A 14724-nucleotide genomic window follows, 5' to 3' on the forward strand; every position below is an offset into this window, starting at 1 on the left:
CCCGGCCTCACCAAGTATTGCAGTCCACCTTCACCGTCTCTCCGGGGCTGTACTCTCTGCCCTGGTGGAAGCAGGGACACCTTTCCAGGGCCACACACCTGTTGTCCTGCCGGACCTAAGGGAAAGCGATCCAGAAGTCTTGGGGCCGGAACGAGTGATCCAACAGCCGCGGCCAGAGGCGGCCCAGGGAGCCCACGCCCAGTCATGGGCTGGAATCCCGGCTCTTGTCTACACTGGTCCCCCTGGCTCAGCTGAAGACACTCTGACCCCCTCCGCCCTCATACACTGCAAGGGCAGGAGCCCTGGGACCTGGTGGAGACTCTGATAACACGTCAGAAGCCCTTGAGACGTGCATCTCCTTAGACCCAGTAATTCCTCCAGAGGACTTCTCCAAAGGTAATAGAGTTATAGGCAAAAACTAATGTACAATTATTTATCATTCCAAAATAAAAATGGAAGCAACTAAGTGTTCAACAGTAGGAACGTGATTAAACCCATTAAGGAATCTCCAGGTGATGGTGTCCTGTGGAGCGCATTAAAGTCTGAAAAGTTTTGAGAACTACTTACGCTGTTAATTTCTAAAACAAGGGAGAAAAAAAACTGTATACACATATGGTCCCAATGATTAATATATATATGCATATATTTCAACAAAAAAAAAAGTCTTGAAGGAAGTATGTAAGTTGCCTCCGAAGGGCTTGGGAAGTGTAGAAGTTGCCTCTGGTGGGCTAGGATAAGGGAATCTTATTTTCTTTTTTGGTTTTTAAATTTTTTTTCTGAATGTTCTGCATTGAGCATCTACTATGTTCTATAGCTGAAAAAAATGGATAATGTATTTAATAAAATGAATTAATTAGTGAACGATGCACTTAATGCCGTAGAGGTGAAAGTTGAATAGTGGCCACAGGCAGGGATGGACCAGAACCAGAGGCTGTGGGTTTTCAAGCCCTACGTGCACCCTTGTCACCCCGTCCCCTGGCGGTCCAGCACACCCTCACAGGGCCTGCCCTTCTTCCCACCCCCCCACGAGTGAAGGAGTAACTATGTGACAAGTCATACTCCCCAGGGGTGCCGGGGCCAGGAGGAAAAGAATGAAGACCTGCTGGCCCCAGTGACCTTAGGGAGAGCTGGCCAAACCCACTCTGATCCCACACGGAGATCTGCTTCTGTCCCAACCCTAGGAGGCAGCCCTGGACGCTGGCTCTGAGTGACCCTGGGTGAAGGGACCCGGCACTCTGGTTCCAGAGCCACCCGAGGGGCGAGAAGCTGCTGGTCTGGGTGCCTTAGCATGTGTGCGATCCCGTCACTCTGCAGACAAGCCTGGGTTCCCTGGGCCTAGAGCCAGACAAAGCCCCGGGACAGAGCGGTCTTGGGCTGAACAAAGACTAAACTCACGTGTGTGCATATGTATGTGTGTGCATGCGTCTGTGTTTGCATGCATGTGTTTGTGAGTTTGCGTGTGTGTGCATGCATGTGTATGTGTGGGGGGGGTGCATGCGCGCGTGTGTGTGTCTGTGTGTTGGAAGAGGTGGAAAGAAGAACCCCCACGACTCAGCCACCAGCTTCATGCAGCCTCTGGCGTGTTCCCGAGTCCCCGAGGCCTAAGGGAAGGGGCAGGATGGGAGCTAGAGTGAGGTAGATGCAGGGGGACCACGCCCTAGGTGGCTTGTACCTCCGGGGGCCACGATGTCCTTGGCAGACATCCAGCTGAGGCACCCGGGAGGGAGGACGGCAGCCCAGTGGGAACAGGGAGGATGGGAAACGTCCCTCCATCCCAGTCTTCAAAAGCCTTGCAATCACGCTTCACCCCCGCACCCCCCAAGCTTGTCATCTTTGATGTAAGTCCCAGACCCGCCACCTCGTGGCTACTCTGGGAATGACCGTGGCCTCCCTGTGGACCCCCAACCTGCTCGCCAGCCCGGGCTCCTGCAGTTAATGGAGACCAACCAGACAACGAGCCTCGTTATGGGAAACATTATGTGAGGCGAAACGATGCAGGATGGATTCCAGAAAGCGGCCCTGCTCACCTCCCCTGAGCGGAAGGAAGCAGGCTGCGGGGAGGCTCCCAGGCCTCTTGGTCTGCGTGCTGGACATTTTTACCTCTCTCCAGGGTGGTCAACCCACTGACAAAAAGTCCTGCACTCCCAGGGCCCAGGTAACCCCTCGCCTGAGCCAGGGGTGAGTCCCAGGGAGCCCGGCCCTCTTCCAAGGGACAGAAAACTCAAATCCCAGTCTGGCCATGAAATAATACTGTCACCCCCTTCTGAGCTCTCACTGACAAACCACATGGCTCCTCTCTGCCCTGCTTATTTTAGTGAAAGGAGATAACTAATGGATGGATCATGATATTAAAATAGGACCTTGGTATCAAATGAGGACAGGGGCATGGGTTTAGACCTAGGTCAGAGGTGGAGGAAGCAAAGTGGAGCCTTAAAGGGAGAGGAGAGGTTTCTCAGCAGGAGGCTCCCGACTTGGAACAGAAGATCAAATATCACCCGCCCAGCCAGAAGCACCCAGAGTCCTAAAGCGCCAGAGAATCCACAGAGATAGAAGATAAAGACACAAGCAGGAGACGGACGGGATGGAGATGAGAACAGGTCCACGTGTAGGCGGGCCAGTACAGCAGCCCCGAAGTGAGTTTCGTGCAAGTCACTTACTTAAACTTCATGTTTGAAAAGAAGAGACCCATTCCTGCCTAGTCTTTTTCCCTTTAGGACACCAGAAGGATAATAAGATAAAGTTGACGAAAGTTGACGAATGTCCTTCAAGGACTTCAGAAGAAAACAGGCAGAAATAGCTGTTGCCATTGTTCATCAGCTCCTGACACCTTGAGTAAGAAAGGCGCGTGCTGAGAACACAGTCCTGGGTCTTGATCAGCAAGAAAAATTCTGAAGTAGAAAAAAATTGGCATTGTTGCTCTTCTCTGAAAAGGCCCCGTCTTCACCCCGCCGTACTGACCCATTCTCCAGAATCTATTATTGCCTTCCAGCTGTCCTCTGTTCTCCCCACCAATACTTCCAGCTCAATGCAGCTGCCTTCAACTAGATGTTTGCTAGAGGAAAGAATCTGATGAAATAACTCATGCTAAAGTGTGAATGACTTCCTATGAGGATTTATAAGGTAAGCTTTTTTAAGTTGTTTCTTATTAACCAAACTAAATTCATACCTATTATATTTCAGTAAACCTGATTAGGTGACAAATCATAGGCAGTGTAGGAGATATCTTTGAGACAGGAGGGCTTTCTTGGGCCTTTTAGAATGACATCTCGTAGGATTTACAGTGCGCACATGAGCGGCCCTCTCTGGATGGGCCCCTGAGCCCAAGCCCTACCTTTCAAAAAGCAGCACCAACCAAAGGGGAAAGGGGGGGAGGGATAAATTGGGAAATTGAGATTGACATATACACACTACTATATATAAAATAGATAACTAATAAGAACCTGCTGTATAGCGCAGGGAACTCTATTCAATGTAATGACCCATATGGGAATAGAATCTAAAAAAGAGGGGATCTATGTATGTGTATAACTGATTCGCTTTGCTGTACACCTGAAACTAACACAACATTGGAAATCAACTAGACGCCAATAAAAATTAATTTTAAAAAAAAACAAAAAACACAAACACAAAAAAAAAACCAAATAGCAGTGCCAAAGGCTTTTCAGTCTTCATAGTGGGCCAGTGAGAAAACTGGGCCTCAGAGGACCAGGGAAAGGAACACACGTCTCAGCTGCTGAGAGCTTTTCCAGTACCAGCAGAACTGGGTACCAGTTTGGAAAATGTGACCACTGGACTTCAGGGCGTAAGTGAGCATCTCCCAGACAGGGGTACTACACTGGGAGCCAGGAGGCCGGGATTTCCACTACACAGTTATGTAGCCTTGAATGGTTCTGTGTCCTTTCTCTCCTCGGTCTCCTTCTGTGTCCTTGGGGCGGGGCGGGGCGGGGGCGGGGGCGGTGTTGAAAGCGTGAGTCTTAAGGGCTCCTGGCTCTGCCTGGAGACAATTACAGCCCCGACTGGGACGGAGTGAGCCGGGCGGTGGGTTGTGCTTTGCTGCCACCTCGTGGTAGAAGCAGGTAATAGTCTAATTTAAACGCAGGAAGTGCATTCAAGGATTTTTTAACCGTAGAAAAATACTTGGGAAATTTTCTAGTGCAACCCCTTCATTTTATTGATCTAGTGGGTCTTACATGTGGATCCTGAGGTCCAGAACATTGCTCCCCAGTGTGCACTAACTTCCTATAGCATCTCTGTCCATAATATGGTTCATGCTTTTCCCCCATGAACTTCTTGTAACCGCGGTCATTAAACCACCACTTACGAAGCGACTTCCATGTACCCACCACTGTCACCTCCAACCCTCTCAAGAACCCTTCTGACCCAATTTTACAGGTGAGAAAAATAAAGACACAAAGATGTTAAGTGGCTTGCCACTCTGTTGAAGTAAACGTCAGGCGCCCAGATTCAAGCCTGGAAGCTCGGGGCAGCTTCTGCACCAACCACCCATCAGTGTGGTCAGAAAGCATCCTCACCCCTGATCCTATGCAAGGAGACCTTGGCACCGGTGTCAGGAGCAGATGGAGTGAAGCAGAAAGCCTCTGATCTGAGCGGGTACCAGGCCCGGAACAAACTGCAAAGAGGGGGGTGGTCCCCAGGACCAGTGCAGGTCTGTGAGGATGTGAGTGCAGCCGGGAGGGTAGCAGGTGTTTAGAAAATCACGTGCAACATATCCTGTCTGTTACTCATGTTTGCATGTCATTGCCTTTTGCTTCATTTTTCTGATAATTCACTTCTATTATATTTACAAAAGCTTTGGTCCACAACAGATTGGAAATTTATGAAAATGGGCCCTTCCTGGGTCTCTCCCATGGACCAGAGGAGGGGGCCGGCCCAGCCTCTGAGACAGCCTCGGTTATGGACGAAAACAACAACTGAAGCTATTCCCATGATCCCATAGCACTTTCTGGTTTTAAAAGTGCTTTCAGGGCTTCCCTGGTGGCGCAGTGGTTGAGAATCTGCCTGCTATGCAGCGGACACGGGCTCGAGCCCTGGCCTGGGAGGACCCCACGTGCCGCGGAGCAGCTAGGCCCGTGAGCCACAATTACTGAAGCCTACGCGTCTGGAGCCTGTGCTCTGCAACAAGAGAGGCTGCGATAGTGAGAGGCCCGCGCACCGCGATGAAAAGTGGCCCCCACTTGCCACAACTAGAGAAAGCCCTCGCACAGAAAAGAAGACCCAACACAGCAAAAATTAATTAATTAATTAATTAACTCCTACCCCCAACATCTTCTTTAAAAAAAAGAAAGTGCTTTCACATACGACTCCTTCAGGCCCATGTGTGAAGGCAGAGCAGGAATTCTGTGCCCATGTTACAAATGAGGCAACTGAGGCTCAGCGAAACCAAATGTGCAAAATCAAGGAGCCAGGAAGCGGTGAGGCCGGGCTGGGCCCTCGGGCCCCTGTTCCTACTCTCCCTGCTCCCTGTGGGTCTGCCCCCCAGGAAGGAGCTGCTCCCCCCTCCTCTCAAGTCCTCAGAACCCCTGACCTCTTCCCCCAAACCCTCAGTGACATGCCACAGCCTCCCACCTTCCACAGGGGATGGCCGACGAGACACACCCCCTCGGAGGATGTCTGCACCCATGGGCCCAAACAGTGTTTTCCGCTCCTTTTCCTTTGCGTGGAGGCCAAGAACACGGGTCGCGGGCGGCAGCCAGCACACCGCGCACTTCGTGAATCAACCAGACTTTCCTGCTCGCAGATCCAGCCTCCACGATTTGCATGTTAGCTGGCATCATAATGAAGCAGTTGTGAAAACAGCCCAGTCTCGTATCCCACAAGCCTCAAGTTCACAACCCCTGCGGCTGGGGTGAGAGACACCTTGTTAACATGACAGATGTTCAGAGACTGTCCTCGGGAGGCCAGAGGCTGCAGGAGTGCCCACGAGTCCCTAACGATGCGTCCTCATCCTGCATTCAAAGCCTCGCTCTCCATTTGGGACAATAATGTGATTACTGGGGTTACTAATATTTAAGCCTCTCTGTACTATTTCCTTCGTGGGGAAAAAACAAGTTCATTTGAAAGAGTCCCCGATGCTTCCAGTCTCCTGAGCGGCATCCCTCTTTTTGCCAGAGCTTTCTCTGATGTCGGGAGAATTTCTTCTCCAAGTATGGAGAAGGAACAGTCAAAATAAGAGGCCCTTGGGGTAAAAAAGAACAACATGGAAGTTTCCTCTCCACACTCCTATTTCTTGTCTGAGTTTCCCCCTCCTTTATACCTCCTTCTGCTAAGACACCAAACAAGATCTTCCAGTTTGGGGATGTTCCCTGGCCAATCTCTAGCTCCCCCATTAGAAAAGATAGTTCTAGAATCCTCAGAGGCTAAGACAGAAGGGAGCACCCAGAGAGAATGGATAACAGCTAGTCTGTCCGTCTCGGAGGAGAGAGGGCTGGAGGGAAAGAGAGAGACCGTGTGCCCTGCACACACCCCAGTCCGCAGCCTTCCTGAGGGCCACTGGTGATGCATCTGAGTTTCCAGCTCCCACAGCCCAGGATACTGACCCCAGGCCGAGGCCTGGGCATCATGAATGACCTTTACAGCCATTAAGAGGCCATCTTGCCTCCCCCCACCAATTTTGGCCTCTAGGACTCTCACCCCAGCCCTCACTGCTCACGTTGGGTATGGGGAATTAGAGAAAGCAAGAAGACGGGATGCATTTGAAAGAGAAGAATCCAGAAGTTGCATCCTTCAGGGTGACAAGAATAGTCTATGTATATTTAATCCACAGATGTCCTAAGACTAGACTTGAGACGGAGCTAAGGGGGCCTGGGTGTGCTCAGGCCATTGCCACCACCAGGATGCGCTAGGAGCCAGGCGGCCGCAGACCAGCAGCGGGGGGACCACGAGGAAGGGCTGGCCGAGGGTGACGGTTTGCAGCCTCAGCCCCAGAGACACGGAATGTTAGGAGCTGACCACGACCTCATGGCTCACCCTACAGATGAGGAAAGCAAGGCTCCGTGTGGGGAAGGTATTGGTGGGCCCGCGGCTTGCTGACGGCAGTGTCTTCTCTTGAGATACAGAGTTATACACATAAACGCAAATCATATGCAAAAATGTGTGCATGTGTGTGTATGTGTGTGTGTGTGTGCGTGCTTGTGTCTCCTCATCTTCATACAATGGCATGCAGCCCTTGGGAAAATTCTAGTGGCAATGCCCGGTAGCACTTTTAAGTATTTTCCAGAAATCCTTGCCTCGCTTCCTAGGGCACCGCTGTGCCAAGTTCTTGTATTTCTGTCAGCTCTCACCAAGATGAAGATCAACCCCAACTCTCCCATGGGCTCTCTCCCTGCCTCTGGCGGCTGACTCAGCCACAGAGGACTCACCCTGCCCCCGCCTGCACCCCGTCTGCAGCCCCAGTGCCGTCCTTGTGGAGCTCTTGTTTCTTTCTCTCTCTGCCTCCACAGCCCACCTCACTGCCCCCTGCCCGCGGGAACCTGGCAGGCCTCCATCCCTCTGCGGCTCGGGTGGCTTACCATGCCCGGGGGGCAGAGGCAGCCGGACACGCAGCCCATGCTCACGCACTCCAGGTCGTAGTTCTGGCAGGTTTTGGCGCACTCCAGCCCTTCAGCCTTCGGGCTGTCAGCAGGACACACCAGCTTGACCATGGGGGGCTGGCAGGACAGGCTTCTTTTGCCTTGGAGTCAGGAAAACCAAAGAGACCATCATTGAAGGGGTGAATGGATCTGCCGTCTACGCTGTCCTTTGCCCCCTGCGTGCAGTCACTCAACCCCAGAGGCTCAGGCTGCCCACGCCCCGGGACAAGGCACTGCTGGACCTCCAGCTGGGTCCGGAACGGCAGCCTCATCTACTCGTCTGAGCTCTGACCTCTTCCTACACTGAAGACGCCTCTGTCGAGCTCAGCATCCCTCTAACGGCCCCCGGTCCTCATCCCCTTTGACCCTGCGCTGTTGCCTGCTGCACTGAATCAGGACGCGCTGCAGAAACGTCCAGAGCCAGGCTTGAAGGGACCTGGGTGTGGGTGCTTAAAAGGAACCTTTGCTCCAACACATTTAATTTTAAATTCCTAAAATTAATTCAATCACAACTTTAAAGGGGGCTCTGCTCACGTGGCATCCTCTGTCCAGCCCCTGGCCATCCCAGCCGCTCTATTTCAACCTGTAACACTCCAACCCTGGACACTCCTACACTCCCTGCTTTGTCATTCTCCTCGCTCTGACATCACCATCTGAATGCCATTTATTTTCCTTCTTTGTTGATTGCTCACCCGCATCCCACCCACACACTAGAACACAGGCTCCGTGCAGGCAGGGGGTTTTGTCGCTTTGTTCACTGTTCTATCTCCTGGCAATTAGTAGGTATCACTGTGTTGACTGAGTAAATGATGACAGCAGGTAACTAACTGACACAGCACCTGTGTTTCAAAAACCCTGATGCATTGAATAGCATTTGTATCTTACATGCATATATAGCATGTAGTAGCTCTTATGGACAAGAAAGTCAGAATTCCCAGCCTTGTTTTTATATGGAAACTTTTGTTGGGAAACTGAAACCCTAAGAGGTTAAATGGCTTTTCCAAATAGCACAGAATTCTAGGAGTTTCCTGACTTTGAGAAAAAAAAAAAAAAAAACCTTCCTGTCACTAGGCTAGAAGACTCTGGGCAAGAGAAGCATCAGACCTGAGAGGCAGAACGCAACAGAGAGGGGTGGAGTGTCGGAAAAAAACGTTACAATGAGAGACAGCAGGAAGAAGAAAGAGGCAGAGGGATGAGTGACCTTGAGGTCTGCTATGGACTGAATGTTTGTATCCCCCCCAAAATTCACATGGGGAAATCCTAACCCCCAAAGGTGATGCTGTTAAGAGGTGAGGTTTGGGGCAGGTGATTGGGTCATGAAGGTGGAGCCCTCAGGAATGGGATTAGTCTCCTTAGAGGACACCCCACGGAGTTCCCTTGCCCCTTCCACCAGGTGAGCACACAGCAAGGACCCAGAGGTGGGCCCTCAGCCAGCCATGCGGACATCCTGTTCTTGGACACTTCACCAGGACCAGCCGGAAAACAAACGCTGGCACAGAGCTGTGTCACTGGGAGAGAGGGGGCCTTAGGAAAGTGAGAGGTAGGGAGAAGACATCAAGCTGGAGGCTGAAAATAGCCCATTTATCTGCCTAAGGGCATCTCGCTCCCCCCTACCAGGAGGGTCCTTTCTAAGCAAGGATGTTGGGTCCTTCTGACCCACAAACGTGGACTATGGTCCCACCAGGTCTCCCTCCTGTGCCTTGTCCTTGAACAGCGCTGCACCTATTAGGACCTTCAAACTGAGGGCACCGAGTCCAAACTCCTCTGTCTCAAATCCACCAGAGAAGCTTTCTAAAGAGGTGTTCCGGTCACCGTGTCCCTTGGTAAAATGAGGCCGTGAAGGACCACTGTACCCACAGCTGCTCCCTGGGTTAAGGTCGCCATGGGCAGAAGAGGGATCTCCCTGTCCATCCTGCAGGCAGTTCAGTCTTTCCCCATCACAAAATTCAACTCCTCCTGCCTCAACCACTGGGATGCGTACATGCAAAGGCACCTCCAGGCCTGGAAGCCACACACACAAACGCATGCCTGAATGCAGCCAGTCCCTCACCCACACCACCTGAGCAGAGGGAGAGGAGAGCCCGTTGGGGGTGGTACTCACTGCGGTGGGACAGGGGGCTGCTGAGGACCGAGTCGGGCAGCAGGCTCCCCGGGGCTCCACTCGTGGAGCAGTGCATGAAGCCATCCTCACAGTAGCTGCAGAGAGGAGGTCACAGCCTGACTTAGAGGGGTTCCCCACCTCCCGCAGGGCGCTCTGCCCCCTCCGGCCAGGCTCCCATCCCATAACCTGGCTGAAACGCAGCTGCTGAGGCCACCAGTGACCTCCACGCCACTGGACCCAATGCAACTGTTTTCACTTCTTTTCTTACTTCACCTCCTTCCACATTAGTCATCCCTGTTGCCTGCTCCATCCTCTTCTACAAAAAGAAAACAAAACATCCCTCCTGGTTTTCCTCCCACTTTGCTGGTTGCTCGTCTCAGGCTCACTGTAGCTCCGCCCCCCTGCGGACTCATCCAGCCCCTCTCTCCTCCTCCTACTGTGTGTGCCATTTGCAAGTCCAGCCTCAACTACAGAGAGGACTCACAGATTCACATCAGCAGCTCCGATCTCTGTTGCACTTAAGATCCACGTATTCAAATGCTTATGTGATAACCACCTGTGTGGCTCAGTGTGCCCAAAACTGAGCTCACTGTCCCCCCTCCAAAGCCAATTCTCCCCCGGGGCTTGGATTCTTCGAATGAAACCACCATCCATCTAGTTTCACAAACCGGAAACCCAGGGCTCAGCCCTGACACTGCCTTCTCCCCACTCCCTACACCCTATGCATCCCCAAGCCCTGGGCTTGGTGGCTTGAATATCGCTGGAAGCCACAGCCACCTCCATCTCCACTGCTGAGCCCCACCCCCATCACCTGGATGGTGCAGAAGCCTTCCGACTGATGTCCTGCATCTCTCCTCACCTCCCTCCAAAACACATACCTCGTGGCAGCCCAAGTATCTTTGCAAAACCCAAATCTGATTATGTCACATTCCTGCTTGGAATCCTTCAATAGCTTCCCTTCAACAGGCCTTAGGATGAAGGTCAAACCCCTCCCATGGCCTCCCAGGTTCCACAGGGTCTGAGCCCTGCTACCCGTCCCCCATCCATCCCCCTGGCCTTCTTTTCATCCTGAAGGTGCATTGCCCCACTCAAATGCAAACGCTCCTGCACACACTGTTTCCTCTGACCTGACATTACTTACACACACACACACACACACACACACACACACACACACACACACAAAACCCACAAAACCGCCTTTGTCCCCCCCCCATTTCAAGCTTTCATAGACCACATACTTTGCTTCCTACCACACTTGTAACTTTACATGCATTTGAGTTATTATTTGGTTAACAACTCTCTCTGCCACTGGACTATAAGATCCAAGAGGGTAGGGACTTCCCCGGCAGTCCAGTGGTTAAGACACCGAGCTTCCACTGCAGGGGGAGCAGGTTCGATCTCTGGTCAGGGAACTAAGATCCCATATGCCTAGTGGCGTGGCCAAAAAATAGAAAATAAAAAGATCCAAGAGGGTAGAAGCCATGGAAGATTGTCCCTCACTCCTCACCACCGTAAACAAGGCTGTGATTGACATCTTCATACATGTACCCTACATGAAGACCTCTAATATGTATGCCCAGGTGCGACTACCAGGTGTGGATGTCCAATTCGCATAGACTGTGCCCCTGGCTCTCTCAGGTACAACTGGACTTGGGTTTGAAGGGAGCAAAGCACCTTCAGCATTCAAAGGAAGCCAGGGCATTGGAGAGGGGACAGGTAGCAGAGGTCAGATCCCATGGGGCCTGGGAGGCCGTGGGAGGGATTTGACCTTCATCCTAAGGCCTGTTGAGGGGAAGGTTTGGAAGGATTCCAAGCAGGAATGTGACATAATCAGATTGAGATTTTGAAACAATCCTGGGAGTATGTGAACAAGTCTGTGTCCACCAGGAGCAGGTCAGGGGCCCCACGTCCCATGGTCCTGCCAACACTTGGCATTATTCAGATTTCAAATTTTCCCGGTAAAACAGATACGCAGTAACGTTTATTGCTTCATTTGGCGTTTCGCTGATTATAGTGATTTTGAACATTTTTAACGTGACTGCTGTTCAGTCAGCAGCTGTTGAATGCACAAGGGACTCAGCCCTTCCCTCCCTGGGCCCATGCAGATTCTGCACTTCTGGTTTTTAACTAACACCTGGCTTAAAAAGATCCTTCCCCCAAATGCCATGTTCTATCTATCATTTGGACATGACCAAAAAGCTTAATTTTACTTTAAAAAAAAAGAAAACCTTGCAGGTAGGTTACAAGTCAACTCCTGGCTCACAGCTGGCCTCCCTGGAGTGAGCACTCCACTGCGATGGCTGTGCGGGTACCACACGAAAGGTCTGGAGAAACCTCCAGGTCACGTGTGCTTGCACCTTCCTACCACCTTTCCATGGGCATCACGAACACCTGCCCCAGCTGTGCTGATTCTTCAGTGTGTTGTCAGAAGAATAAAAATAAAAATAGAACCCTGGTGATCCAGTGGTTAAGAATCCGGCTTCCAATGCAGGGGACACAGGTTCAATCCCTGGTCGGGGAACTGGGATCCCACATGCTGCGGGGCAACTAAGCCCGCTCGCCGCAACTACTGAGCCCACGCGCCCTGGAGACCACGTGCCACAGCTAGAGAGAAGCCCGTGTGCCGCCACCGAGACTTAACACAGCCAAATAAATTAATTAATTAAAAAGAATAAAAATGAACAGCCACAGGCAAGTCCCGAGTTCCCGCTGGCTCACATTCTCCCTGAAATCCAATTTTCTAAATGAAGTGGAGAAACAGATGATCTATAGCTTTTAGCCCTGGTGCCTGAAGGGGAGGCTGGGAAGAGGAGGTGGTCATGGAGAGGCCACTGATGCCCAAACCCTGAGAAGAGCCTGAAGCCAGGGCTACCCCCTGGCCCTTTGCCCACCCAGGAGCTGCTGTCCCCCACAACCTTCCTTCTGCTTCCGATATGCTAAAATTGGTTATTTTTACCAATACCAGCTTCATTGCTGTCCTCAGTCACCCCAGCCCCCTACCCTCTGTCTTCTTTCCTCACCACACTATGAAACAAGGGGGCCACTGTGACCTTCTGATCGCCATATTCAACAGCCTCTTCTTCGTGTAACGTGAAGAGTTCAAGGGTCCCTGGGTTCCAGCCACTTGCTGGATGATTTGGGAAAGTGATAATCTCTCTAAGCCTCCAATTCCTTACTAAAAAAGCAAGTCCTGCTTGCCTAACAGTGTTGTTTCAAGGCCCCAGAGAGAAACACCTTGAATATTATAGCTCGACAACTATGGTAAAACAACCACTGGGCTAAGGCCAAATGCCCAAGCCAACAGAAGATGGTACGACTCCCCTGTTCCCTTCATGTCCATGATATGGGCCCCTCCTGGTTCTGCCCTTTCCGCTGGCCTATTTTCTTTGGCCTCTCTCATGGGATCCCCTTTCTCCTCCCCTGGTCCTCTGAACATTCTCACATCTTTGGTCCTCGCCTCTTAGAAGCCTAGCTACTCTCACGGCTATAACTGGTACCTCCAGCCCCAATCTCTTACTCAAGCTCCAAACCCATAATTCCAGCCATCGGTTCCACTCATTCACCAAGATGCCCTCTCGGTCACTCAAAGTCATCGAGGCCAAAACCGAACTCATTATCTTCCCTCCACCTACAAAGAGCCCGCTTGCAGTTCTTGGTCTCGCTGTTCTCCCAAGCATTCAAGTTCAGAACCCTGGGACCACCTTCAATACACCTCCCCCTCCTCCCAAACATCCCACTGGTCTGTTTACCTTCCCGGCATCTCTAGCTCCTGACCCCCTGCGTCTTTGCTGCTATTACTTGGCCCAGGGCCTTACCTTCCGACTAGACTATGTCAACATCTTCCCACAACTGACCTCATAACTCATGCAGCTTCCAGAACCTACTCCCTAAAACTACACTTTGACCCTATTTCCTCTCTGCTCAAACCCTCCGAGGTCCCACGGCCTACTGCTCAAGCATCAGTCCTCACCTTACCTTCCACAGACCGACCCCTGATGCTGGTCCCAGCTTCCCCCCAGTCTTATCTTTCCCTCACGCACACATACGTTCCCCCAGAGGACTTACCTTGGTGACTGATGAGTATGCCTTGTGCATTTTAGTCCCCGGATCGCTGCTCCACCCCTAAAACCCTCCACCTCACTTCTTTTTTTTTTTTTGCGGTACGCGGGCCTCTCACTGTTGTGGCCTCTCCCGTTGCGGAGCACAGGCTCCGGACGCGCAGGCTCAGCGACCATGGCTCACGGGCGCAGCCGCTCCGCGGCATGTGGGATCTTCCCGGACTGGGGCACGAACCCGCGTCCCCCGCATCGGTAGGCGGACTCTCAACCACTGCGCCACCAGGGAAGCCCCTCAACCTCACTTCTGCCAGTAGAATCCTCCTCAAACTCAAAAGTTACCTCCTGCACTGAGTCTTCCCCAATTCCTCCCAAACGGAAGAGATCCTTCCCTTTTCTGAACGAGCAGGGGTTTTTATGGTTCTGATACGGCGAGTCTACCACATACAGTTATTTCATCTCAGTAAACATGAATGGTACCTACTTTGTATCAGAACGGTTAGCTACTAGGGATCAGGGCCTAAGATACAGTCTCTACTCTTCAGGAGGTCACAGTCTAGAGGGGAGATTTAACACATTTTTGCATAAATCCAGGCCCAATGACCATAACTGTTTTAATACAAGTGTCAACAACCCACTTTGGATATAGGAGATTGGGAAGGATGGCAAATTAATCTCAATGGAGTGATGAGAAAAAGCTTCATGCCAAATGCAACGTGCAGACCCTGATTGGATCTTGACTTGGACAAACCAGTTGTAAAAAGACATTTGGGGACAATCAGGAAAAAGTGAACATGGATTGAATATTAGATGTTATGAAGGAATGATGGTTAATGTTTAGGTTAATAATGGTATTGTGGTTAGATTTACTTTTTTTAAGTGTTTCTCTGTTGGAAATACATACTGAAGTATTTTCAGATGAAATGAAATAATATCTGAGGTGTTCTTTAAATTATTCCAGCCAAAAAGGGGAGAA

At 51.4% G+C, this 14724-nt stretch overlaps 1 protein-coding gene across 1 annotated transcript in view; it reads right to left on the bottom strand.

Annotated features, from left to right (window-relative positions):
• The window catches only part of VWF (von Willebrand factor), a 136293-nt gene that overhangs the window by 61369 nt on the left and 60200 nt on the right, over positions 1-14724 (bottom strand). Inside the window, exons 17-19 of the mRNA XM_060024146.1 lie at positions 9691-9785; positions 7530-7690; positions 12-115 (exon numbers count right to left, since the gene is read on the bottom strand). Coding sequence (XP_059880129.1) covers positions 12-115; positions 7530-7690; positions 9691-9785 — 360 coding nt within the window. The remainder of the gene's footprint in view (positions 1-11; positions 116-7529; positions 7691-9690; positions 9786-14724) is intronic.

This window comes from Delphinus delphis, chromosome 11, assembly GCF_949987515.2.
Source record: "Delphinus delphis chromosome 11, mDelDel1.2, whole genome shotgun sequence".
NCBI classification, from domain to species: domain Eukaryota; kingdom Metazoa; phylum Chordata; class Mammalia; order Artiodactyla; family Delphinidae; genus Delphinus; species Delphinus delphis.